Below are 27,862 nucleotides of genomic sequence, written 5' to 3'. Positions count from 1 at the left end.
ATGTAATGGATGGACAAATCAAGGAAAATCAAATGAAAAAAGTCACCATTTATTTTAACCATTTGGATGAAATAAATCTTAAAACAAGGCTCATGGTAACAAAAACATGTTTTATGATATTAATTAAATGTAATTCAATAAATAAATGCATTGATACATTTTTATTATTTATTATTATTATTATTTGAATATGTGGCTATATATGCTCATTTTCTAACAACTCTTTTAACTATATTATATTATATTATATTATATTATATTATATTATATTATATTATATATTCCCTTCTGTGACTCGCTCAATAAAGTTTTTTCTTCTTAAAAAAAAAAACATGGCTGGTGAGTTGACCCGGATGTAGTTTCCGTGAGTGAGGCACGTGTTCCCCCTGCAGCAGCATGAGTTGAGGTGGTGGTGGCATTTGGAACAGATGTCTGTAGAGATGGTGGAGCTCTCAGTGAAGGCGGCGGAACCGCTCCGGCCCGCCGGTAACCTGCAGCAGAACCGGGTCTTCCTCGACTTCTTCTGGGACCTGGCCAAACCGGATCAAGAGGTCCGACTGAAGGCGGTGGAAAACCTGATACAGTACCTAAAAACCAACAACAAGGTGAGGCAGACTGCGATCGGTGTCACTGAGAGACGGAGCGTGGTCCCGCTGCACATGTACTCCTCAGAAGTTTTCCACTAGTAGTTTTAGAAGTAGTAGTTGTACACATAGTGTCGTATGGAGAGGTGGAGATGTTTTCATATGTAACTGATTATATGACTGGATATCATACAGGATGTCATTGGCACACTGAAGTATTTCAAGTATCAAGAATTTAAATACTCATATAACAGTTTCAGGCCTATATTATTAACATAAGGCACTATTACCGTAACTACCTACTTTATCAAAACTTGTTAAAATACCTTGTATACAGTATAAGAATCAAAACATTAAATAAAATTACTTAAAAATATAGTAAACCTTTTCTTACCGTACTGCAAGCAGAAATACTGTAAAGCACAGTAAAGTATTTTACTGTCAAGGGTCAAGGATGAAGCATAAAGAGTGCACTTATAAAAATGTCTGAGGTTTAGTATGTAGTATTTCTTGTATAAGTATATTCCAGCATATATATGATTCCACACAGTGTTAAAGTGTCTGTAGTTTCAAAGTTTTAAATCATCTTTCTTCATGTTTTGCAGGAGGATGAGTTGGAATACACCTTTAAAAGGCTGGTGGATGGACTGGCTCACACACGGGAGACTGCGAGACCTGGGTTCAGCCTCGCTCTGGGGCAGGTGAGTGGAGTTTATCCCCATCTATCTTTGTCTGCAGCCCTGCCTCTGCGCACACATCCACAGCTTCAGCCACATCTCTTTGTTTCAGGGTTGGGGGTAATAAACACAGTGCAGGAGTTCAACACTACTTTTAATAACAAAAATCCTCTTTATTTATCTTCATAAGTGATAAAAATTCCTGGATGTGGCTTTTATGTGCTAAGAGATGGTTGTGAGACCTGCTATGATGTATAGTTTGGAGACTTTGACTGACAAAACAATAGGAAGCTGAGTTGGAGGTGGCAGAACCAAAGATCAGAATCAGAATCGTGTTTATTGGCCAAGTATATGTGCAGACACATACAGGGAATTTGGTTTCGGTAGATGGTGGCTCTCAAGCACAGCAATGTAAATCTCACACACACACCCACACACACACACACACAAGTGTCTATATATACACATTACACATACATACACAAAGCTGTGTAAACCAACTATAAATAACGAATCTAAACTTATATACATAAAATACAGAAATGAATGAGGTGGAATGAATACTACAAAATGTACATAAGGTGCAGCTGCAGTGGGAGCAGTGTGACAGGTCAACTGTTAAGAAGGGAGATGGCGAGGGGAAAGAAACTGTTCCTGTGTCGGGTGGTCCTGGTCTGCAGGCTTCTGTACCGTCTGCCAGAGGGCAGCAGATCAGAAAGTCTGTGTGCAGGGTGTGATGGGTCTGCGATGATTTTCCCTGCCCGTTTCCTGGTTCTTGAGAGGTACAGATCCTGGATGGAGGGCAGGGGGGTGCCGATGATCCTTTCTGCTGCCCGTACAGTCCGCTGCAGTCTGCTCCTGTCCTGTTTAGTGGCTGCTCCATACCAGACTGTGATGGAGGAGCACAGGACAGACTCAATGACCGCAGTGTAGAACTGGATCAGCAGCTCCTGTGGAAGACTGTACTTCCCCAGTTGTCTCAGGAAGTACATCCTCTGCTGGGTCTTTTTGAGGATGGAGTTGATGTTGGTCTCCCACTTCAGGTCCTGGGAGATGGTTGTACCCAGGAACTTGAAGGTCTTCACAGTTGACACAGGGCTGTCTGATATGGTGAGGGGGAGCAGAGTTGAGGGATGTCTCCTGAAGTCCACTGTCATCTCTACAGTCTTAAGAGTGTTCAGCTCCAGATTGTGCTGACTGCACCAGAGTACCAGCCGCTCAACTTCCTGCCGGTATGCAGACTCATCACCATCTTGAATGAGGCCAATGACAGTGGTGTCATCTGCAAACTTTAGGAGTTTGACAGCCGAGTTCTTGGAGGTGCAGTCGTTAGTGTAGAGGGAGAACAGTAGTGGTGAGAGGACACATCCTTGAGGGGCACCAATACTGAGGGACCGGGTTTCAGAGGTGATCTCCCCCAGCCTCACTTGTTGCTTTCTGTCTGTCAGGAAGCTGGTGATCCACTGACAGGTAGCTGGTGACACGCTGAGCTGGGAGAGTTTGGAGGAAAGAAGTTCAGGCACAATGGTGTTAAAAGCCGAACTAAAGTCCACAAACAGGACCCTGGCATAAGTTCCCGGGCGGTCAAGGTGTTGCAGGATGTAATGCAGCCCCATGTTCACTGCATCATCCACCGACCTGTTTGCCCGGTAGGCAAACTGCAGAGGGTCCAGCTGGTGGCCTGTAATGTCTTTCAGATGGGCTAACACCAGTCGTTCGAAGGATTTCATGACCACAGACGTCAAGGCGACAGGTCTGTAGTCATTCAGTCCTGTGATGGTGGGTTTCTTGGGAACAGGGATGATGGTGGAGCGTTTGAAGCAGGAGGGAACTTCACACAGCTCCAGGGATCTGTTGAAGATGCGAGTAAAGATGGGAGCCAGCTGTTCAGCACAGGTTTTGAGGCAGGAGGGAGAGACGCCGTCTGGTCCGGGGGCTTTCCTGGGCTTCTGTTTCTGGAATAGTCGGCTCACATCCTGAGTGTGTATTCTGAGTTTCCTGGAGGAGGAAAGGGGGGTGAAAGGTGTGGTGGAGGTCGTTGAGTCTGGATTGGAGAGGGTGGTGGTGGTCGTTGAGTCTGGATTGGGGAGGGTGGGGGTGGTAGTTGAGTCTTGATTGGGGAGGGGCAGGGTGAAGGGGGGAGAGGTGGAAGGTGTGTTGGGGGTCAATGTCTGAAGCAATGTCCCTGGGGAGGGGAGGGTGGGGGGTGGGAGTCTGTCCGTCTCAAACCTGCAATAGAAAGTGTTTAACTCGTTGGCCAGGTCTTTGTTTGCTTCAATAGTGGGTGGGGGGCGTCTGTAGCTGGTGATTTCCTGCAGGCCCCTCCACACTGACGCAGGGTCGTTGGCTGAGAGCCGTTCTTCCAGCTTCTGGGAGTAGATGCTTTTAGCTGCTTTGATCTCAAAGATGTTAAAGAGTTAGAGGGGTGACGCTGAGGTTGGTTTAGAGATGTAGAGAGGAAGGATAACAGATGTTTAATACGGAGCTGCCAGCCAGGAGGAAAAGAGGAAGACCAGAGAGCAGGTTTATGATGATGTGTAGATAAGGAAGACATTGCAGAGCGTTGGCACGACAGAGGAAGATGCTGGGGGGATGTTCAGATGATCTGCCGTGATGACCTTTAGATGTCAAAGATGAAGATGAGGAGAAAGAGGCAAATGTCACAGAAGTCACAGAAGCAGATGAAGAAGACAAAGAAGATAGAGACAAAGAGAGAGAAGCGATGATTTGTGTGTAAAAGACTTATACACACCTTTTTTTTGGCACATTTTTGTACGTACAAAAGTGTCACTATAAGCTTTGTATAGCAATAGGTTATGACATCAGCATGTACACATATACCTAATAAAGTGGTCAAGATGTGTTGCTGTTACTCTTCATTAAAGAGCAAATTCAAAAGTCTAAGGAGTAGATGTGATCATGTTAAAAGCTAACCAGTCAGCTGTAAAGCCCCGCTTTATATTCATCTTAAATTAGGGTGGTAGCCAGAAGTTTCCAGGGTGTCATTACGTACACTGGAATTTGTTTTTCCCCCTTGTCAAACATGGACATACCTCCTGAATGAATCATCCTTTGCTTTCTGTCTAGCATGGACAGTCTCCCTTTATTTGTGTATCACCTTCTGTACAGCGTCATGCAATTTAAAGTGCTAGTTTTGCCTTATTTTAAGATGAGTATTGAACTGAATATATTGGTCCTAATGTGGGTTTTGAAGTGTGTACAAATGCTGTTTTGCTGCTAGTGTTAGGAAAGTGCTCTATAATAACTGAGCTAAGCAGTAAAGTTTCCCTTATTTTTAGGTTTTGAGTGCCTTTGAAGATGTCTCCCTGCAGAGTATACTCAACAGAATCAAAGAAAAGCACAACTTGCAAGGAGCTAAAAAGGTGAGTTTTGGGTGTTTGGTCTCTTTTAGCACCAAAATCGATGAATGCAATCTTTGAACTTGTTTCATCTTTTGTCTTTCAGAAATTTTCCAGAAATGCTATGTTTGGAAACGTGTTTGGTGTTCTTGCCCTTCATCAGTCCAACCGCCTCTCTAAGGTAAGTTTTCTCACATTTTTAGCATACTTGGAAAAAATTTTGCTGCATTAAAGAGGAGAATGTGCCTGAGACAATATACTGAGGATGCCTGCAAATATTTAAGGGATACCAATCGTGTCATCATCATCACTTTCAGATCTTTGTGCGGTTGTAAATTTCACGAGAGATTTAAGATCCAGGTGACAGAGGAGATCCAGGACAGCTGATGCTCTGTCAAATACGTTGTGGTCTCTGAGCTCTCTGTCTTGTTTCTGTGCAGGAGCCGCAGGTGGTGTTGGGATGTGTGCAGCTCCTGCAGAGCCTCAGTCAGCACAAACAACACCTGAAGGACCTACCCACCAAGACCATGATGGACATCCTCGCTGAGGTGACAGCTGCAGCCTAGTTACTGCTACAAAAATAGTGTTTTTCAACTATTTTCAGGGGTTTTCTGACTCTAGTGTATGTCATCCTGTCCATCAGGTCCCTGAGGAGGTGTTTGAGGAGGTCCTCATGGGAGCCCTGCAGACTGACCTGGAATCTGCTTTCAGGACTCCGGAGCAGCTGCAGCTGCTGCTGGTAGCTCTGCAGCGCTTCCCACAAACCCTCAAACCCAAGAAACTGAAGAAGTTGCTGGGCTCCTCCACCATCATCAACGCTGACAACATACCCAAGTAAGAAGCTTTCACAAACACGCACATCTTCTGCTGCTGATCTGAATGTTCATTTTAGCTTGCACTGCTCTGTGCTGGCTACACTACTGTAAGTGCATCCTATAATTATGCACCACTTTCCCCTTCTGGGTCTGCTAATCAGCAGCTTCTGACTGAACTGTCTAATCTGATGTCTGGCAGAATAACAGAAGTGTTGAAGACGGCAGCCCACGCTGTGAAGAAGGAGCGCATCCTCCCAGCAGTGGTCCTGGACCTCCTGAAGCTCTCTCTGAAGGAAGACAGCTTTGAGCTCTTCTGGAATAAAGCCATCACCGATGGCATGTTAAAGGAACAGCCGGGGCCAACTCAGTGAGTCCTGTCAGCTTTAGAGGGAGCCTGCAGCCCGTTGAACAGTTAGCCCTTTAAAATGAAGTAATTAAATATTGTTATGCTCACTGGAAATGGTTTTATCAGATGTGAACTAACTGTGGTAGACAACTGAGTGCTGCACTAGATGAAACAGCACTTTTTTAATACCACTGACTTCGTTATCCTGTATCAGACGTAAGTGCAGACATCTTCATGTCAGGAATTTAGCATGAAAATTAATAACTCAGCAGTTTGTGTTGATTTTAAAGTCAAACTTGGAGCAGGAGGGTGTAGGATTTAATCTGCAACAGCAAATCTGACACTATATTGTCGCTGTGTTTAGTGCTCACTTTGCTGCTTTGCTTTAGTAACACTTGACAGAGGTGGAGAGAGAGCACACCTGTTTCTGCAGGATTTACTCTTCTTTTTTCTTTGATTTGTCCTGTTTATTATGTCATTGTGCTCAGCCCTTCTGCTGCTTTCCCATCTGTGTCCAGTTACATGAGCTTCCGTCTGCTGGGCAGCACCCTCCCTCTGCTGTCCACAGCCCAGCTGAAGGACGTCTTGTCTGGAGAGGTGATGATGAACTATGGGGAACACGTAGTGTCTGCTCAGGTCAGTGCCACCGTCTAGACTTGACTATAAAGAACAGCTTCCACTCTTCAATGTCATCTAATGGGACGAGCTAATAAAATCTGCACACTAGAGGAGATTGCTTGCAATGCTTTCTGCTACAAGACCTGCTAAAATGAGCCTAGTGTTACTGTACTTGTAGTAATTTGTGTAGTAAAATGTGCCATGCCTATAATTCATAAAGTGAAAATTTCCCAGCAAATGACCTACAGTCTTTCACCAAACACAGAGGTCATGTGATCATTTTACTTTAGTTGACACCAAGCAGCAATATCACTGGTTTGTAAAGCACTGTATCACTTCCAGCTTGTTGATGAGGGTTTCTTTCCTGCAGAATCAGTGCCAAGTCACCATGTTAAAGCCGTGCTCACACATATTAAAGCTAATGTAGGTCCGCTTCCATCTTTTCTCACTCTTAGAAACCGGACCGCTTCAAGCTGGCCCCTGAGATGGACGTCTTTGTGTCGGACTTCTTGGAAGGCTGTCGGGACTCAGACAAACAGCTGGCAGTGATGGTGGGTTTCTCCTCCCTCACTAACAGAGGCTACCCCGTGGTGCCGTCGGTGTGGAAGGTGGTGCAGCACCTTCAGCCTGCAGCTCTGCAGGGCTATGTGGAATGGCTTAAGGACATATTCCTGCAGCCTCAGCTGGACAAGCTGCTGGACATCAGTACTCACAAGAAGAAGGACAGCAAGGGAGGACAAGATCAGTGAGTGCATCTGCTGTTGTTTTTGCTAGATCGTGCAGAGAATGTGTGCTGAACAGGGCAAAAGAGGCACGGAAAGTGGATGAATGCAACTTGTTGATTATCTTTCCTCAGGAAGGAGGAATCTGTATTCCGCCTGAGGAAGTGGATTGTTTCCCGGCTCGCCTCCATCATTGACAACCACCAGGTGAAGAAGCAAGAGGATCTCATCATGGATGTGGCCAGGTAAGACTTGTTTGAGCGCTGTGAAGTTCTTTGTTTGATGAAGAGGAGGTTATTCACTAGTGTTTCTTTGTTTTTTTTCCCCAGGTTTGTCTTTTTCCATGCTTTCTTCAGCGCCAAGAAAGCCTCGGCCGACATCTCGGAGACAAAGACGAAGCTTTCTGTCCCAATCGACGATAAAACCAGAGCCGTGCTCATTAATTCTTTCTTCGGGTGAGAATTGACATTTTCTCTGCAGCTTTTAAATATCACCCGCTGATGGCTGTACTTTATTTCTCTGATCTTTTTCTTCAAGAAAAATTGAGCTGTCATTCAGCTGTCTTCTGTTTTTCCGCTACCCAGACTTCTCCTGTCCATGCACCACATGCCGCTCACTGAGGACGCAACCGAAGGTGCAGCTGTCAGCCAAAAGCGGGTTCTGGGTGTGACGGCTGACGGCACCATGTGGATCTACCACCTGGTTCAGTACGCGCAAGCCCTGCTTAACCAGCCAAAACACGTCCAGAGCAGCCAGCCCTTCAGCCCTGAGCAGAGACAAGCCTGGGACAGGTAGGGAAGCTGGAATATGATGTAATCTTTACATTTAAAGGAGTTTTGCTTATTCACCTGTGCCATTTTTGATTTGTTTTCTTCCAGCATGCTGGAGTCTGTGGCAAACCTGAAGAAGAAGGCAAAGAAAAGCCAAACAGCAGAGAGCAGCGCGTTCCAGCAGCTCTTCCTATTGGTTGGCATGCACCTCTTCAAGGTACAGCATCCATCAGCTTGTTTACAGTTGGTTATTTGTACACATTAAACCTAAATTAGCTGAATAAGAGCAGCGTAGTAACACTTTTCTTCCCAAAGGCCCCTGAGGAGCTGCTGGACATCATGAAAGACCTGCAGAGCTGTATGGAGAAGGCTCAGGAGAAGAAGGCCAAAAAGAAAAAGAAAAAAGAAGGTCAGGCCTTGTGATAAAAAGCAGCAGCATCACGAAGCACATCTCTTTTCATATATATAAAGAAATGCTTGAGCATTTTTGGCAATGCCAGGAGTTATGAGAAGGTCAACATTGTTTTCATGTCTGTGCTTACCTTCCCACTGCTTCCTACACTCGAAGCAGCAGGACACAGACAACCTCGCTATGCCCAAACTTTTGAAATATGCCTCACAGAAAATGAAAGTGAGCAGAACAACCTAGAAATCCAAACATATTTTAGCGTCATATTTGACGGTCTGTAAGCTGTACCTTTTTTTTAAGGTAAGACTGAACTTCCGTATTTAAGTATCAGTAATTACTCCCGTTTTTGATCAAATTAATCAACTAAATTAATTCATACTCCCTGTAGAAATGTCCATGCAGTTGGTGGAGACCAAAAGCGAAGCTAAAAGCAGATTATTCTGCATAATTTTGTTCACCTTCTGCAGAATTTCTTAATAATCGGCTTATTCCAATTAAAATTAAAAGAATTTTGTGTTCTTAGCTTATTGTGCTTTCTCTTAGGAAGCCAGAGAATGAATAAGCGAGTGCTGCTTTTAAGTGTATGAATGTGTTGGATGTTTTGAAATGCAGCCACAGAACAGGAGGAGCCCGAGTGGGTGGAGGTGATGGTGGACATCTTGTTGTCGCTGCTCTCCCAGCAGAGCAGACATATCAGACAGGTGTGCAAGACGGTCTTCTCCTCCATCTGCCCCCACGTTACTGCAGCCGCCCTCACCGCCATCTTAGATGTAAGTAACACATACGGGGTCATTATCGGGATTCCCTGTAGACACTCATGAAATTAACATAAGTCAGGTTATCAGTGTAATGTAACTTTAACCAGAGCCTTTTATTAGTTAAGTTTTTTTTCTGTTCTTCTTTCATCACATGACCTAAATATGGCCACTTCTTTGTCATGTGACAAAGATACACCAAGAGTGCTGTGGGGTTTCTGCGTTTTTCAGGGTTTCCTGATGACACTTTTGGTTCATTCCACATTAACTGAGCAAATGCTTCCAATCTGACCATCTCCAATTCCCCTGAAAAAAAATTTCCAGGGTGGTGATACACATCTTAATAGGAAAACTGCCAGATTGCAGCTTTCTACTGTTATTAGTTTGCTCATAAAACCCCCAAATCAAAACATGTGTTTGCGATGAAGTTAGTGTGTTTTCACGCCTTTTCTGTGGAACCATTTTCAAACAGCTATTTAACTGTAGCTATTTATTTATGTAATAGCTACGTAGAGAACTAGATAAGCAATGTTATTCTAATTTTAGGCCAGATATCTATTTTCGGCTTTGATTACACAGACCTGAAGAAGTAAAGCCATGGAGCAAATTTATTTTATGCCTTTATCTATAAACACAACAGATTTCTGGTATTGGACGCTTTTTGTTTACGATTGTTTTGCACCTGTGCTATTGACCTGTGGAGGCTTTGGTTGCAGGTAAACAGCCTGTGTGAAGAGTAATGTGTTGGTTAGCCACGGCAATTTTTTATTTTTATTTTTTGTAAAATCTGCCTAAAATAATGAGTTTCCTGCTTAATTTTGCCAAACAGCCAAAAAAGGAATGCATCAGCGATTTCCGCACAAAGTCGGTGTTATTTGTAACAACAACATTTTGTGTAGGTTTTAGACCCAGAGAAGGATGACGAAGAGGACGCCGCTGTGGTTGTCGAAGATGACTCAAACGCAACACAAAAGAAGAAAACAAACGAGGAGGATGACGAGGAAGATGATGAGGAGATGGAGGTCAGTTGTTGTCAAACGCATTTTCTGTTATCAACCTTTTTCTGTCTTATGCACTGAATTCTACTCAAACATAAATTATTTATCTTTCACATGCCGATTGTTTCTATCTTTACGGTTACAGTTTATTCTTTTAGACACAAAACGTTGTTTATTTTAGTTATTCAGTTGGTTTTTTTTTGTTTTTTTTTTCAGGATGACAAATCTGATGAATCTGATGATGATAATGATGACGACGACGAGGATGACGACTCTGAAGATGAAGCAATGGAGGAGGAGGAAGGGGAAGATGAGAAGATGGACGAGGAACCAGTGGACCAGAACTTCCGCATGGAGCTCATGAAGGTCCTCCAGCAGAAGAATGCTCTGGTGGGTGGTCAGGCTTTTCAGCTTGTCCGCTCCGATTTCAAATGAACTTTTAATACAAAGAGCCCACTAAGGCCGAGCAGAGGCTCATCACAGCAGCAGTGTTCATTAGGATTCACCAAAGTGTTCTGTGTAAAGACACCGTGGTCATTAAGTGCATTAATCTTTGTCATCCTGGGAGCAAATTTTATGTGCGTAAATAGAAAACGTGACCAAAATTAAAATTTCACAGCCGTTAAGTCAGCATCGTCCACAGTGCCGGCATGAAATCTACAAAAAAGCAAAATCCTGCAAATTAATATTCATCATACATCTTGTCATTAGTCCACCTCTCTCTTCATTAGAGATTAGGATGACGAGATTGTATTCCTCAGCACCACATTTTGGGCTGTATTTTGTAATGCCATTGTCATCCTTTAGCCTAAAGCAGGAAGATAAAATTGCAACAGAACGTCACCAGTAACTTGTTTAACAGCTAATTTTTAGAAAGATGCAATAAAAACTGAGCAAGTATTCTGTATTTTGTCTGCTGTTTAAGCTCTTTTAGCCCGACTTCAGTTGCAGCATAACTGCAAGCCTCTTTGCAACCCACCTCCCTCCCAGTTCCATTTATTAATTTTACTACATGTGTTTGAAGCTCAGCTAGAATAATTTAAGTTTAGGTGGAGCCTAACAGAAGATGTTTCACCTCAGAGACCTCAGGCTAGAGCTATAATTCAGTGCTTCAATGTCAAAGTAACACAGTTGTACTTCATATTCAGGCCACAGTGGAGGATGCCAGCAGTGATGAAGATCTGGATGATGAAGCCATGATGGAGCTGGATAAGAGTCTGTCAGCGCTGTTCTCAGAGCAGAAGAAAAAGCTCCAGGCCAAGAAGGATGAAAAGACAAAACTACAAAAGGAGAAGACGCTGGTCAGAGAGTTTAAGATCAAGGTAGCTTAAGCTCAGTCCTGTCAAACACATCTTTAACCCAGCACAGCATGACACTAAGAGGAGAGACGGCGAGAAGTAAAATACAGACCTTTCTCATCCCATTGTTTTGCTCTTGTAGGTGTTGGACCTGATTGAAGTGTTTGTGGCACGGCAGGCTGGCAGCCCTCTCGTCCTCGGCTTGGTTGAGCCTCTGCTCGCCATTATCGAGCGAGGAATGAGCTCCGGCAGTGACCAGCAGGAGCAGGACTTCCTGCGCCGGACAGCAGACATATTCAGGTAAACACATGTGAGCTGTGGACTGAGCTGACTGTTAGTGTCATAATTAATTTTAAATCTTTGGTGTTGCGATTTATGTCTCATGTTTAATTTGAAATGTTCACGTCAGCGTTTTTATCCACTGGAGATCAACTACAAAACACTTTTGCTTGTATTACTTCATTTTATTTATTGCAATTTGTAAAATTTCAAGTTCAAAGCTGGTGATTTGAGTGTATTTGGAGAAACTGAGACAATTTATAAATTCATAGATGGCAGGAATTTCAGAGGATAATGGCTTATGTTCTTTCAACAGTGGCTATTGCTGCTTTTGAACGTTTAGTTTCTCTAACTGTATTAGATCTCTGACGTGGGCAGAGCAAATCAGTTTGGAGGAACAATTTTACAATAACAGACTTTATGAACATCAGTGGGGTAAATTTCAATTTAATCTGCTGAATTAGACAAAACAGATTTTCTCAAATTAATAAAATTTACTTTATTGCTCTGGGGTTTCAGATGGCTTCCAAACCCACCACCACACACAGAATTAATAGGGTGTGCATACATCCACTTCTTACCCTACCCTGCTAAGCAGTAGGTTGAAGGTTTCAGGTACCCAGCTTGTATCTAAAAGACAAGGTGATAGATTTTAACATGGCCCAAGCTCATGTCTTTGAATCTAAGTACTAAGTTCAGATCAGTCAGGGTTTCAGCCCTCTGTGTGTTTGTCTTTGAACCCTGTTCTGAACTGACATGGCTGCTCGAGCCCTCCTGCAAAACTGCAGTTACAGCACTCATTGGATTGACCAATACTCAGATGGGAAAGTGATCTAAGGAGATATGTGGATTTACAGAAGTTGGGTAGGTCTTCTGGAGCCTTTTTTTTAAACTGTAGATTAAGTACAAGTTATTCTTATGTTTCACCAATTTGCCAACGTATGGAAGAAGATCCAAACTGCATCATCCTCAGATGAGAGGAAATTGGTTAGGATGTTCAGGAACGACCCAGGAAATGTTTTATGGTCAGATGAGATAAAGATCGAGCTGTTTGGCCAAAATGACAAGAGATATCTTTGGAGGAGTAAAGGTGAGGCTTTAGAAATCTACCACTGTACCAAGCATGGTGTAGGTCTGCTCTGTGGCTGTTTTGCTGCCAGTGTTACTGGAATGTTGGAGTAATGAAGGAGGACTAGCGGTACCTTAAAATTCAGTTTCACCTCAAATGAACAGCTGGGTTGAAACTCGAACACATTTGTGTGTTCCAACAAGGCAGTGCACCCAAAAACACATTAAAACTGGTTTTGGAATAAATAAAGCAGGCCAACATTAAGTTTCTCGAACAGCCTTCACTGGTTTTGTCAACTCGGCCACAAAGCCAGGAAACCGACAAAGGTGCATCTGGTTGATGCGCACCTCTCATCAAAGGGACATTGAACCACATATTTCTGGGTGTATGTATAAGTTTGACCAAATTAATCATATTAAATTCAAATTCCCTGTTGTTTTCGAAGTCATTAAAGATGTAGGCTGCACAATCATCTGAATAAAAAATAAAAACAGTTCAAAGGGGAAAAAATTGCCATGACGTTCATGCCCATGACGAGTACGTGTAAACTTCTGACCACAACTGTAAGTCAGATAAGCTGTTAAGAAAGTGGATGAATGGATGAGTAATGACAGCTTCCCCTGAGGTCCTCCTGAGTGTTTGATGTCTCTGTTTTTATAGGAACCACCTGTGCAGGTCCAAGGTTTACTGCAGGACTGCCGGTGACAGACAGGGGGAGCTCCATGACCTGCTGGAGAAGCTGGTCACCAAATCCCAGAAGCTGTCTGACTCCTCAGTCTCCCTTTACTACTTCAGGTACAGCAGTGATGTTTTTTTACGGAGCTGAAGAGAAGATGATGTGACACTACCGTATTTCTAAATGTGTGAGAAGAGTTATTTTTGCCTTAAGTGTGTTGTTTTCTCCCTGCAGTGCTTCTCTGTATGTGGTGAAAGTGCTGCGAGGAGCCCCTCCTGCTGAGACCACAGAGGAGCAGGCCGACGTATGTTCACACACAAGTACACAGACACACACACTAATTTCAGCCATCATGTTTACCTGCTTGCAGGGGGTTGCCTGTCTAGATCAGAATGTGTACGTTTTGTTTTTTTGTGTTTTTTCTTCCAGTTTTACCCAAAACAAGTCACATAAAGGACAGGACAGGCTTTTTTTTTTTTTTTTTTTTTTTTTTGCTTGTAGGTCACACAGTTGGTCAGTAGACAGATGGTAATTAAACATTTACACAACAGGCAGGTACTGTTCTTATGTTTTCTCTCATGTTGTGCTCAGCTGTGCACCAGATTCCAGGTCTGTTTCTGGACTTTACTGGGTTAGAGGAGTGTCCTGGATAACTCGGCCCCCTTTTGACCAGATTATTCTCTCGTCCTTGAACGAACTTTTGTCCTTACTCACTTCTGAGTATTTTCTGTTTTTCTCAACTTTTAAGATAAGAAGATAAGAATAAACTTTATTTTCCCACGTGGGAAAATTTTTTTTGGACAAACAGTGCTAAACATAGCAGCATTCCCACAATAAATCCCATAATATGACACCAGCAAACATTCGATTACACGATGATGTGGCTCCAGAGCTTTTAAATTGGGCTAAGTCCTATTTAAAAGTGCAATAGATGCTGGGAGGAAAGAGAGCTTATAGCGGTTTGTTTTATAGCTGCTTGCTTTGTACTGTTTCCCTGAGGGTAATAGCTCGTGCCGTGAAAAAGGATACAGGAGGGATCATTAACCATTTTATGCGCCTGATGAATGACAATTTTTGTTCCTATGTTGTCTGGAAACATTTGTTTCCTGTGATTTTCATGGCAGTTTTTACCAGTTCAGTTTTAATTTTACTGTAAATAAGCCATACCAGCCATTACTATTTAGGATGTACTAAAGTTAGCATTAATGTAGAAAGTTTTCTTCTTCTACTTGTTTGCCCGTCTGTGGTCCAGTTTTGAGTTACTTTCAGTTTCCTCGATTCTCCATTTTTTACTTGCTTTCTCGGCCAGTGGGGCACTCTTTCCTCTTGCCACTTCCACAGTTACTGCTTTTATTCTACCATCCATTATTTCAGCTACCTTAGGGAATCTACTGATAGCTACAGAGAAGACGAAAGCACTTTTCTTCTTCCTGTTTTGGTTGTGCAGTCAAGCCTTAATTATCCCAAGAGAGCTAATACCCAGCAGGAGAAAAGCACGAACATGAGCCCTACAGAAAGCCAATATTAATGCCAGCGCTGTCTGTGCTAACTGTAGCGATGACATCATGAAATCAGTGACTGCTTGATAACAATAAGTTAAATCCAAACAACTTGTCTATATTGATTTTAATTAAGAAAATGATCTGTTAATAATGAAATGAGTCCTGTGAATCCTCAGTTTAATGACAGGCTGATTGGTGGTGGTGTGGTGGTGGGGGGCATTCACCAGATGTTCCATGCACGTCGCCAGCGTTGCGTGATGCTGCTGCTGTCAGATGTTTTCATAAGACTTGTTATTAAAAGTGTATTGACAAAGATTCCTTAAATAAGCTTCTGTTCCAGCAGACAGTTTGGGATTTGTTTGTCCCAGTTTTGACATATCTGTCTCTTCACGCCTCCACACCAGTGAGTGGATGTTCTTTTTCCACAAATAGTGTTACCGTTAATCTGTTTGGGGTTTTTTTGCCTTTTATTTTAAATAATGGCTCTTCTCTCTTCAAATATTCAAGCAGACACGACAGTAGTCAAGTTTCAATCTAAATGATGTGCAAATATCTGTTAAAACATGCAAATGAAAGTGTGTTTCTGTTTGTTTGTGCCTGTACACTGAAATACTGCTGGTCCTAATTCTAACATCCTCAGCGCTCAGAACTCGGGGGGCACCTCTGTTCTCTGTTCTCTGTGTTTTGATTTTTTTTTTTTTCTGACATCATTTTATACACCACATTTTTCACCTCACAACTTTTTCCTCACATTTATACCCAAAGTGAAAATTATAGTTGTTCTTAGCAACTAATTAAGAAAAGAAATTAATTACCTACTAACTAACTAACTACTAACTAATCACCTTTTCTAAAGCACTCAGAAAATAGTCTTAATTGAAGCCATTAATCACATTTTTTATTAAACAAATATTATTTTGCTGAGTGTGGCTAATGTTAGCCGCGGTAGCACTGGCAGATTTCTTTTCTTGCAGATTTCCCTCCACAGACCTGTGCACAATGTAGTTACTCATATTCAAGTAGGCAGCCTACGCACAGCTGCTCATAATCAAGATCAAAGTACTGCAAAGCTGCTTCAGTTAGTTGTGCTGTCATGTCTTTAAGTCTTGCTTGCATACAAATTCCTGTAATGAAGAGAGGTGTCTGGCGGCAAGTGGCTACATGAAACAGTTGACTGCTTTTCATTAGATGCACCTGGACAACTGCTAGGATCAGAGTGGGGGGGGAGAAAGGCAGTTTAAGTGACTTTGAATGTGGCATCATTGTGGGTATGAGTATTCCACAAACTGCTGATCTGCTGGGATTTTCCCACATACCCATCTTATTGATTGCCTTATTTATGTCAATAGATCAGGGGGAAATGGCCAGAGTACTTCAAGCTGATAGTAAGGCAGCTGTAACTCAAATAACCACTCGTTACAACCTAGATATGCAGAAGAGCATCTCTGATACTGCAGCAGAAGACCACACCAGGAGCTTCTCTCTTCAGCTGCTAACTGAGGCTAATATTCGCACTGCCTTACCTAAATTAGGCAATCAAAGATTAGAAAAAAGTTGCCTGGTCTGATGAGTCTGGATTTCTGATGCAGCATTAATTTCAAACTTGTTTCTTGAACTCAGTGAGTTCACTGTACTCGGCTGACAAATATTGAACAACTGTGTGATGCTCTCATATCAAAACGACTAAAATGTAATGTTTCCAGCACCTTGTTTGATCTACGCCATGAAGAATTAAAGCAGTGCTCAAAGCAAAAGGAGCTCCAACCCTGTACTAGAAAGTGTTTGTAGTAGCAAGAGTAGCAGCGATCGTCTACTTGAATAATCGCATGCTTTCCCAGTAAAAACACAAATGGCTAACTGGAATCCAGCCATGACTAATTTTATTATTTAGGCTTGTTCTTTTTGCTTTAAATTAGCATCTGAACCCCAATGTCTGCTGTTTGCTATTTGATGTGTGCAGCTGAAGTTCATGGGTAATGTCGACGTGGATCGGGTCTCCACTATCTTCAGAGATGCTCTGTGCTCCTTCATGAGCCGGAGGAAGAGCCCACTCACTGCTCAGATGTTCATCGACTTATTCGTCAGATTCCCCGTGAGTAAAAACGCACACCTCCGTCCGAGTGCAGCCGCTCGCCTCTGAAGCAGTAACTGACACCTGTGTGTTATTTGCAGGTTTTATGCGTGAAACTGTTGGACACAGCAGTGCAGAACATCACATCTGGAGTCAGAGAACATCAGCAGGTAAAAAGTTTTAAACCCCCCCAATTTTGTTTGTTTTGTTTTTTGTTTTTGTTGTTTACTATAGGAACAGTTAAGCAGCCTAATCCTAAATGACAAACATGAAAGAGTTCTCTTCTCCCATCATGCCATGGGAATAAAACTGAAAGATGATATCATTTACTAACTGATTGAGAACTTAAGATCATCTTCACTTTGGGAAAACTCCCACATGAGCAAGTTAAACAATTAGAGCACATATGGCTCATATGGTGCTGTCTGCTAGAGTAAAGTTTCAAATAAAGCTGTGATGCCCAGTCCTCGGTTGGTGTGTCACTCTGAATAAGTAGACCTGTTCATGAGTTTGGATCCTTGACTTATTGTACCATATGGTGTTTCAATATTAAAACATAGCACTGGTGATATTCTGTATTTATTATATTGTCAACAGATTCCATAAAAGCAATAAAGTCAACTGTTTTTAGTAGCTCCCTGCTTTTCCTCCTTTAATGAGATATAAAACTAAAAAATAGCTCACAAATATTTATAATAAATAAAGACTGAAACAGCTGGGAGCAAACTGCACTTTTTTGGCAAGCATTAATTTACATTTATCGCTCTACTAAGTATTTACAGCAGCAGGACAGCATGTCCATGCACATTAACAAGCATGTGACATCACAAATCATTTTAATACACCGACAGACTCTATACCATATAGGGTTTACTTGCTTTATAATAAATGTATTGCTGGTTTTGCTCCTAGAGTATCACCAGAGTTATCCTTTAAAGAGTTTCCTTTAAGGATAAGAGAAGTATAGTGACAATGTAGCTGTAAAACAGTGATTTAACTAGAAAATGACATAAGCGTAACCTTACTTTTATATAGGAATATATCCAGAATACAATCAGCTGGCAACCAGTTGAGTCAGGCCCCTATTGCAAACGGACTCACTGCAGACAAGTTGCACTCATCAGTGGAGACTGCCAACATGCTGCCATCAATCAGTCAATCTGTCTGCATTTATATGAGACGCCAGCAGTTATGTGAGAAATTAGCTGCATGTTTTTTTGTTTTTTTTGTCCCGTGTTCTGTCTTTTACCCCCAACCGATCACGGCAGATGGCCGCCCGTCCCTGAGCCCGCTTCTGACGGAGGTTTCTTCCTGTTAAAAGGGACTTTTTCCTTCCCACTGTCGACAAGTTGTTGCTCCAAGGGGGGTCTCTCAGTATGATTTTTAGGGTCTCTACCTTGCAATATAAAGCCCCTTGAGGCAACTGTTGATCTGATTTGGCACTATTTAAAAACAGTTGAACTGAATTGAAAGTTATTTTGTTAAACTTCACCAGTCTGTCTGCATCAGACTGCAATTGTTTGGAGACAGATTATCTCCCACCAAGCAACCAGCGCAGTCGCCCTGCAATCCAAATTTGTCCCCCAGAAGTTGACGGTGTTGCACGCTTGACCTTTGATGACCAGTTGGTTGCCGCAAAGTACTTGCAGTCATTTTCCAACAGGAAAAAAATTCAAGCAACTGAGCCATCATCCAAATTTATGCATTTTACTTATTTGTCATGTCAAAATGTTTTTTTTTTCCATTAACACATTTTTTTTAGAACAACAATAACAAAGTAATCGAAAGAGAAACACAACAGCAATCTGCTTTTGTTCATCAACTTACTGTCTGCATCCTAAGAGATTAAAAAAACAAACAAACCAAAAAACAACAACCTCAGACTTAATGTTATTTGCTGGCAATTTTTCCCATTTACACACCTTTGTCCACTCCTGTTTTCATTTCATTCATTCGTTTATTTGTTCATTTTCAGGCACAACAAATACCTATATTGAACATAAAATACAAAAAACAAAAATTGCCTGAAAAAGGAGTGGGACGAAGAAAACTTATTAAATCCCACCCCTATACTCACTCATCAACAAAAAAAACAATAAACTTCCCGCAGCTACGCCCATCATTGCATACAGACCCATCAACAGCCCCGGGCACATACAAGCATCTAAGCGGCAGCTCGCAAACAACAATTAGAGCCTTCATAACTGAATACAGAATATATAAATTATAAATTGCATTACCACAGGTAACAGGCAATAATAACTACAAGTAACAAACACACATACATATACATACATATATATCTACACACACAAGTACATATATGTACATACATACGCACACTTTTTTATTTTTTATTTTATTTTGGAATCCATACCAGCAATGGTAAGAGGACAGACATTATAGAGCACACTAAAAACCATCATTGAGTATACTGTGACCAGACCAACTGTTTGTAGAGAAATTTAAATCTATGAATATTTTTGCATTGTTTCAGTTGTAAACTCAGACTGTTCCAGATTTTCACACCACATACAGACACACAAAAGCCTTTACGGGTTGTTTGAGTTCTGGGTAATTTGAATTCTCCAAAGCCTCTCACATTATAAACCTTTTTTCGAATTTCAAATCTAGTTTGTAAATTTGCCGGTAAAAGTTTAGTAAAAGCTTTATACAAAATTATGGATGTATTGTAATTAACCAGATCCTGGAATTTAAGTAACTTTGCCCGAAGAAAGAGTTTGTGAGTATGATCTAGATAACCAGCCTTGTGAATAATACATTTCTCAGAAATGTGTTTCTGTGGCGTCTGACACATTTAAAATAAACTAAAAAACATTTCAGCATGTTTATTCTTATCTCGAAATGAGATGAGGTGAGATTTTTCTGTTAGCATTGTGTCTGAGCTGCCTTTTATTCCATGGACACATTATAAAAAATCATAAATGCTAATTTTTGATTAAAGTGCTCAATTTAACTTTAAATTCTTTGTCTTACTTGCTTCATTGTGTGTGTGTGTGTGTGTGTGTGTGTGTGTGTGTGTGTGTGTGTGTGTGTGTGTGTGTGTGTGTGTTCAGGGTCAAGCGTGTGTGTTGGTGTTGCGGGCGATGCAAAGCAGGGAGGTTCAGCAGCAGCTGAGCGGCCCTCAGTGGACCGAGCTCTGCGAGAAGGTCAAAGGTCAGCTGGCAGCGGTGAGTCAACACACCTCTGCATTATAGCCAGTGCTCAGGTGGTAGAGCGAGTTATCCACTAATCACACAGATAGCGATTTGATCTTCTGCCCCTCACATGACAAAGCCTCCCCAGGCAAGACACTGAACCCGATGGCAGGCCTTTTCCCTCATTTAAATTCTGTAAACCTCTGCTTGTGGAACTGATTGAAAGTCATTTTTCCTTGAGTATAGCAGCATGAGGCCATGGCTGCACATCATGTCCTCACTGTAAGTAGAGGCATTCATACACCAGCATGCTTCAGGCTTGTTCGCATTTTTATTATATTATTCCAGAAGGTTTATGAGATTGCATCGTCCTGTGATAAATGATGATTAGAGCCGCTGCTCTTCTCGCTGTCCTCTGTGTGTCCTCCAGAGAGTGGAGGGTGAAGACATGCCTAATTGCATGCTTCTGCAGGTCTTCTGCAAATAACCCCACCTCCTGTCTTTTTCCTCCCAGACCAAACGACACGACCAGCTGTACTACTTTAGAAACTTAGTCGTGAAAAAAAGTGTTTTCAAAGAAATTGCACATAAATCCTAGCTTTTCTCTTCCATCAAGAATTATTTATCATATAATAACAATATTTCAAAAATGCAGGTGTAGGCTTTCATTTATCCAACTCAGCTGTTCCTCTGTTTTAATATTTATAAGTAATGTTTAAACATTTATGGTAATATGTAATGGAACATGATATAGTTGTACTCAAATATAAGTGTCTATTAAATTAAAAACCTCTGCAATCTGTTCTTGGAGGCTTTTATTTTGATAGATAGTAAAGTACTGGAGCAAACATTAAAATGTCCTTTTAGCTGTTTACATTTACATTATAATGTGTTTTAAATAGGGGTGGGCGGTATAAACGGTATACGGTAGAAACGATATAAATTTGGCCAACGGTAGAGATTTTGACTATACCGCTCTACCGCGATAGAGCATGTTGATGGTGTCATCATCAAGCTGCGCCTGTTTTGGTCGAAAGCATTGCAGCGGCTACAAACAACATCGTCTGCAAATTATGCCGGGCGGCAGTAATAGCAAAGAGACGAAGCACTTTTGGAATATGGGGAAAGCCGAAACCTGAGCTTCCTCCACTTCCCTACCATTGATTCATTAATGCTGAATTCTCTCGCAGCTGCTCTATTCCTGTGTTGGTGCAGTATATTAATGACTAACCTCGTATTGTGGATGGATTATCTCAGTTGTTTTCCTAACTGAAGTTTGGTCCGTTTGTAGCATCCTGACATGTGATTGCATTTGTCCCTAACCACCAGAAACTCTCACGTTAACTTTCATCGAGTGGAAAAATATTAGCGCTCATCCTCCAGCTTCACTGTGCTAATGTTATGCTAACATAGCTGTGTCGCTAGCGATCACGTAGCACATCATTATAAACCAGCTAGCCCAACTTCACTAACCTTACAAACGTCACTGCTGTTTAGTTTCCTGTCTTCATTTATGTTGGAAGTGATAGCAGAGCTGTATGTTTGAATTTTTTCAGAAATCTCTCAGTCAGAACATGCTATATCATACTTAGGTAACTAGCGAAATTAGCGAGCTAACTTCCTGCTAGCTTCTAACTCCTTTAAGTGTAATAAATTCTGTTTTTATGGATGCCTGGATGTTAAACTTCATAGTTACACCTGGTAAAGCAGCAATGCTGATCGTTTTATTAAAGATGAAAGAATTTAGACAATTTTTTTTAACTGTCAGTGATGCTGCAGTGTTCGTTTGACTTTGGGAGTTTAGGACCCAGATTACTCCGAGATTTATGAGCGCCTTAGTCCGACAAATACGGCAATAATGACGGCCCCCTTGCATGTTCTACAAAAAAATGTGTCTGACGGACAAATTCCAATTTCACATCACTGAAGTGGCACCATTTTTACAAACTAATTCTGGTTCATCAGTTTCACTCAATGATCCGCTTTCTCCCTTCTCATTCTCCGTTGCCGTCATGCTTTTTCGGCCGTGTGCGTATGAAAACGAAGGCACTGGCACTCGCCTTTTACCCACATTCTATCGCGATATTCCATTTTCTTATCGTTGCCTAACATTGTACCGGTATTACCATGTTATAATATGTGTTAATATACCCTAACTGGTAGCATGAGAAGGTCCCCGCTCACCTTCCAGTTCCACCTCCATCTGTATGAAGGGATAGGCAGTGACATGTAGCCAGACTGAGTGTAGCAGAAGTGTTCAGTGCCACAGAAAGCAGCTGTCCAGATGAAGTCAGGTCAAAATGTTTTCGAGTTGTTTCATCTAATTCAGATTGATTCCCTTTATGTCCTCAGATGTCAGTTATAGATCTGATTTTTAAAGGCCAGATGGACTCAAAGAAAATCTTGAGCAGAATGTATCGTTTATTCAATGCACAGCTCACCAGTGTAGTATCTTTAAATTAAATAGGAAACTGGGGAAAACATCCCAGATTCAATTTGGCAAAAAAAAAAAAAAGTCATAAAGAGGATATATACGTCTTCAGCATGCCTTTGACACGCAGTAATGGAGTTTAAGGTTGCACATGGTCTTTATTGGTCAGGTTATCAGAAATGCAGATAGACCTGGATGCTACGTGTGATGAATGCAGATGGGCCAGAGCTGCACTGTTACATATGTTGGCTATGTACAAAGCTACATAGATCCCATTAGATATCTCTCTTACTGTGAGCGTGTTATGAATGTGATGTCTTCTCTGTTTTCTTTCTAGATGAAAAGGACTCTTTGTCTCTAACATTTGGCCATTAGAGACGTTATGTGTCATATTCATTTAGAAAAGATCAGATTCACCATTAGACGATCTGCTGGAAAATTATATCCTACCATTTATATCCTTTGTTGGAGGTATTGCAGCGGCTATTATTAACACGCAACCATAATGTCGTTATTGTACGTGAGGTTTGCAACAAAATGACCACTTATTTTTATATATTACTCGATGACGTCTGATTATGTTTATATCCTTCATCTGGTACTCTAAGGGGGAGGTGGGGGGAGGTTTGAGATGCAGTTGGTTTCTATAGTCTGTACTGTGTTTTGTTGTGGCAGAAATGGAATAAAAAGACAGTTTAGAGTTGAGAAACTAAAGAGAGAACTTAAAGTGGAGCTATTATGTTTTCCCCTCTATTTCTGCCCTATATAATGGTAGATACTCCTATTAATCATGGCTGGAGTTCAAATACTGAAGCCATGTGCAAGTGAGCCAAATACTCACTTTCAGACTGGGGTTTTTTTTCCCACTATTGGATCCAAGAGAGTGGATCTAATATAAAATGGTCCTCTCAGGTACACCGCTCTGATTGTGAGCAGCCCCTTCATTCATCATTATCTGAAAGGAAAAAGGTCCCAGAGTATAGTGTATATATGTGATTAGCTCATGTTTTAAATAAACACAGGAGACATGGTTAAGATAATGCTGACTGATTAGGTTCATCTTCACCTACCAAGAGGTTTAAATCAGCGGCCATAAACAGTAGTTACATAATGGGCCAAGCTGTCAAATCAGAAGCAAATGAAAACAGCAGGATCAGGCGTTAAGGCCAACATGGACATGAGTCTAATCCCATTATCATCATCTTTCTAGAGTCTTCGACAAGTTGGTCATGCTGAGAGCAAGGTGGTGAAGGAGAAGGCGGTGAAAACTCTGGAGCTCTGCCAGTTTATAGTCAAGCACGTTCACCAGCAGGTAGGTTTGCATGGAGTGTTGAGATGAGAAGAAGCAGGTAAAGTGTTTCCAGTTTCTGACTCTGTTGCATGCTATGTGTAGAAGCTGTCTGTGGATTTGGAGCCCCTCCAGCAGGTCCTGCAGTCCCTGACCAGCGTGATTGCTTTCAAGAAGACCGGCAAGCTGGAAGACACCTACTGGGCTGTGATGAAACACTTTGGAGTAACGTGAGTTATTTCGGCATCTCTGAAATGAAGAGCTATAGAGGTGATTCTTGTGCAGAAATCAGATTAAAGGAAGAAATCAGGTTTGTGCAAAGTCCTTGTGTCCGTGCAGCAAGTGAGTAATCAGATTTCCTCGCCCACACACACCAGTTTGGTGCCAGGGGTCGCTTATTTTAACTCGTATTAATGAAGCTCAATGTAAGGGTATGTTCTCGATCCTCGTTTCTTCTGTTAAATGCTACGCATGGGTGCCAGGAGCTCACAAGTATAAATCACACCATGCTTGGGTGCATATTGTAATCCTCAGGCTTTTACTTAATAGCTGCCAACGCCCAAGAAGGACTCAGTGGGAAAGATCGGTGCACTAAGTCGTATTTCTGGAGTTTTTTAATGTTTGCAGACTTTCTCAACCTGTAATACTGACACGTATTAAACAGCACAGATTCATTCAGTGGCAGAGATTTTTTTTTTAATGATGGACATCCTTGCGATGATTTTGCTTCTGCACTGATTATAGGAGTTCTGATTTATGGGTCGTCTTGTTGATAAATGGCAAAAATCTTCCCTTGTTTAAGATGAACTGATAACATTTTGGTGTTTGAAGGTCTAGCTGACTGTAACCTCACAAAACCTTTCTGCAAACCATCGTTTCCTTTCATATGCTGATTACTTTAAAGTTTCGGGGATCCAACTTTTTCAATTTGGATCCTCATATTGATAGCTCAGCTTATCTACCGATGACCGAGTACTGATCTGGTATCAAATAAAGGCTCAAATAACAGTTGCTTTCCTGACTTTAAAACAAAAGTCAAAGCGGCTTTCAGCTACTCCATTATTCACAAATGGTCGTCACAGCGGGTAGCTCTGCATGTTTGATTTGACACTGAATTTGCACCAGATGCTCTTCCTGATGTGACCCCCCCACCTACTATCTCTGTTGGGAGATAAATGCATGAAAGTGTAAAAATAATGCATGCATGCATGTATGCATTATTATTCACCAAATGTATCTTGACTCCTGAGTATCTCCTGCATTCTGCTCTTAATCATGGTTGCAGTAGTTCTCTTCCTTATTGTGTGGAGTGGAGCAGACATGAAACAAGTCGCTTTACACTTAAGACAGCAGGATAAGGAAAGCAGTGTGGTATGCTTCCTCCAAGCTATGTTAGCTCTCCTTCTATCAGCCAGCAGCCACTGCTGCTGAATAGTAAGCACAGCAAATAACACTGAAATAAATGGATCATGTTGCTAGCCATCCACAATCTAAATTTCTGAGTCTGTATAAGATTGATATTCAGTTCAAATGCCCAGATTGGAAAAGATGGTAAAGTAAAAACTCATATTCATTTATTAATATACCCCAGTATCGTTTGATGTGATTTAAAGCTCTATTTTCAAATGTCTTTAAAGGCATTTGAAGGTACAAATGTTTTATTTGATAGCATACAAAATGAGAATGACCAGCATTATTGGAAAAAAAAGGAAAGAACAAAACACTTTTACACAGAGACGGGGAGAGAGAAATCACTTTTCCACTTTCAGATGATGAGCATACGCATTTCTCTCTGCCATTATGAAACCCTTTGACTGAGTAATAGAAACACTATTTCCTGTCTGAGCGATAAGACACTATTCTTTTCTACACCTTGAGCCAAGTATCCACTTTTTTTCTTTTTTTTCTTTTTGCTCAAAGGGAATATCCAGTATTGATTAAATAAACCTCCATCTGTTCTATATCTCCTCGGGTTTTTCTGGATGTAAAAAAGCCAGCCTGTGATGGTATTTAATATCCAAAGATCCAATCTAGGACAAAGAAGTTGAGCCTTTCTTTTGTGTGCTGCAGGTATAAATGACTTGCTGTAATTTCTGCTAGAATAAAATGTAAAAATAAATGGGAAGTCATAACTAGGAAGGATTTTGAAGTGTTAGTAGTAGCAGCATTTTATCAAGGACGAATGTTAAGTGTCTTCTCGTTCTTTGGATTAGATTGTTCTGAATTTTGTTCATGTCCATTAGAAGTTCCTGCCTCAGTTCCATAATCCTCACATACTGAGTAAAGGACATTTAAAGGACAAACTGTTCTGAAGTTTTAGGTTTGGGGTAGTTAATCTGTGTTTTAATAGAGTTTCAAATTGATTGATGATTCAGTTTTCGGTGCTTTGATTACGATGCTCAGGAGGTAGAGCAGTTTGACTGCAAATCGGAGGATCAGTGGTTCGATCCCTGGGTACTCCAGCCCACACCTCAAGGTGTCTTAAAGAAAGATGCCGAATGTTGCACTCCATAAATTCATTAGCATACTTAATGTGTGTTTATGTAGTGCTTTTCTAGTCCTGCTGACGACAGTTTAAACAACGAGTCACATTTAACCGTAGATTCATACAGCACTTTATTTACATAAACAAATTATTTCTTGACCACAGCAGTTGTTTTTTAAAAATAAAATCTGTCATGTTGACCTTGTGTGTGTTGCAGGAAACCTAAAGCTGAAAAAACGAAGCCTGAGAAGGAGACAGAACAAGAGTCGGGCCCCGCAAAGAAGAAGGGTTTTCTGCCAGAAACCAAAAAACGTAAGAAGCGCAATAAGCCTGTTTTGGAGCCGGCAGCAGGCAACACGGCCTCCACAGATAAACCAGGGACGGAGAAAGGACAAGGCAAAAAGAAGCAAGACAAGAAAAATAAACAGAAACGACCCAATGGTGGCGCGACAGCATCACAGCCCAACCCAGCCAAAAAGAGTAAAACGGAGTCTGAGAGCAAAGCAGCCAAGAAGAAGAAGAAGCCCAAACAGAAGAAAGAGGGAGGAGGGCAGATGTAATGTGGAGACTCCTATTTAAATGGACACAGAAACGTTTTTGTAATTTCCTTTGAAGACGCTTTGTTTTCGTCTTTCTCTGGTTCTCACATCTTTCTATGTCAAATTACGAGGCTTTTAATGTGTGGGAAGTGAATTAAGAAAGACTATATTTTTCCCAGTATATGACTGCTGTTATGAGAAAAATAAATGTGATGTTTCCTCCTGGAAGTTAATCAACTTGGCCTCCACTTCAGAACAGTTATGTAGTTTTGTTATTCAGGTATGTAAAATGTTAAAAAGAAACAGCAAGGACTTGTGTGAAAAACATGAAAGCATGGATCCATCATGCATTGGATCAAAAGTTCAGGCTTGAGGTGTTGGTGTAATGTTTTTGGAGCTCCTGATTACTGGCTGAGCTACAAACCAATTGTATACTGGAAAGTCATGGGCTTATGAAATAATCTTAAACCTGTAAAATTTTTATAAAAGTATGTTGAGAATGCAATTTTGACATCTCATTGCCTTTTTTTCATTAATATGATGAGGTTGTTGGCAAATGGTTAACTCATCCTACTCTTATGGACCCCCACTGTCATTACTTTGGACACACTTTTGTGGCCAGCTCGTCTCTTTTAGCTCTGTTTTGGGTTTGCTGTTCCACAAAGTTGGGCTCTTTTGCTGCATTTCTGTTTGGTGCAGAGCAGGTAGTGTGCAGCAGATTTTCAGGCTTAAACAAAAAAAAAAAAAAAGACTTTGAGAACAAAAACTAAACAGCAGGATACTAATAAATCTTGAGGCTTATCACTACAATTTAGCCCTTTCACAGAGTAATGTAATGTAGAGATAAAGAATCAGCATTATGGTAATGTTCTGATTTTCTTCTGGCATCAAAATATGTTCGTTTCTTTCTTGGTGCACTGAGATTTCCCCATTATGTCTGTACTCCAGGCTTATTAGGTTCAATAATTTTCCTAAAACAGCTGCGCTCTGGAGTTTTGGAAAACATTACTCCA

The 27,862-nt window shown here is 41.4% G+C and overlaps 1 protein-coding gene across 1 annotated transcript; it reads left to right on the top strand.

The window, feature by feature from the left end:
• The first annotated feature begins 401 nt into the window (after nt 1–401).
• mybbp1a (MYB binding protein (P160) 1a) lies at nt 402–27,346 on the top strand. Its single transcript, XM_085364039.1, has 27 exons — nt 402–605; nt 1,190–1,285; nt 4,561–4,644; nt 4,727–4,801; nt 5,061–5,168; nt 5,264–5,454; nt 5,635–5,802; nt 6,300–6,417; nt 6,855–7,144; nt 7,256–7,366; nt 7,451–7,576; nt 7,706–7,912; nt 8,000–8,108; nt 8,207–8,300; nt 8,913–9,070; nt 9,955–10,077; nt 10,270–10,443; nt 11,202–11,375; nt 11,494–11,651; nt 13,360–13,494; nt 13,610–13,679; nt 16,838–16,969; nt 17,050–17,118; nt 20,026–20,139; nt 23,748–23,849; nt 23,931–24,055; nt 26,528–27,346. Exons 1-27 carry the CDS (start codon nt 429–431, stop codon nt 26,868–26,870), a joined length of 3,831 nt encoding a protein of 1,276 aa, XP_085220165.1. The 5' UTR covers nt 402–428; the 3' UTR covers nt 26,871–27,346.
• Nucleotides 27,347–27,862: the final 516 nt, after the last annotated feature.

Source organism: Diplotaxodon limnothrissa, linkage group LG10 (genome assembly GCF_057381915.1).
Source record: "Diplotaxodon limnothrissa isolate DT_005_m linkage group LG10, D_limnothrissa_male_GT1.1, whole genome shotgun sequence".
Lineage (NCBI taxonomy): Eukaryota > Metazoa > Chordata > Actinopteri > Cichliformes > Cichlidae > Diplotaxodon > Diplotaxodon limnothrissa.
Note: the sequence above shows the minus strand (reverse complement) of the source record. Positions and strands in the feature narration are given on the sequence as shown.

Coding starts and splice junctions, on each gene's coding strand:
- mybbp1a (XM_085364039.1), top strand. CDS start 429: ATGTCTGTAGAGATGGTGGAGCTCTCAGTGAAGGCGGCGGAACCGCTC. Junction 4,645..4,726: donor ACTTGCAAGGAGCTAAAAAG/GTGAGTTTTGGG, acceptor TTTGTCTTTCAG/AAATTTTCCAGAAATGCTAT. Junction 5,803..6,299: donor GAACAGCCGGGGCCAACTCA/GTGAGTCCTGTC, acceptor ATCTGTGTCCAG/TTACATGAGCTTCCGTCTGC.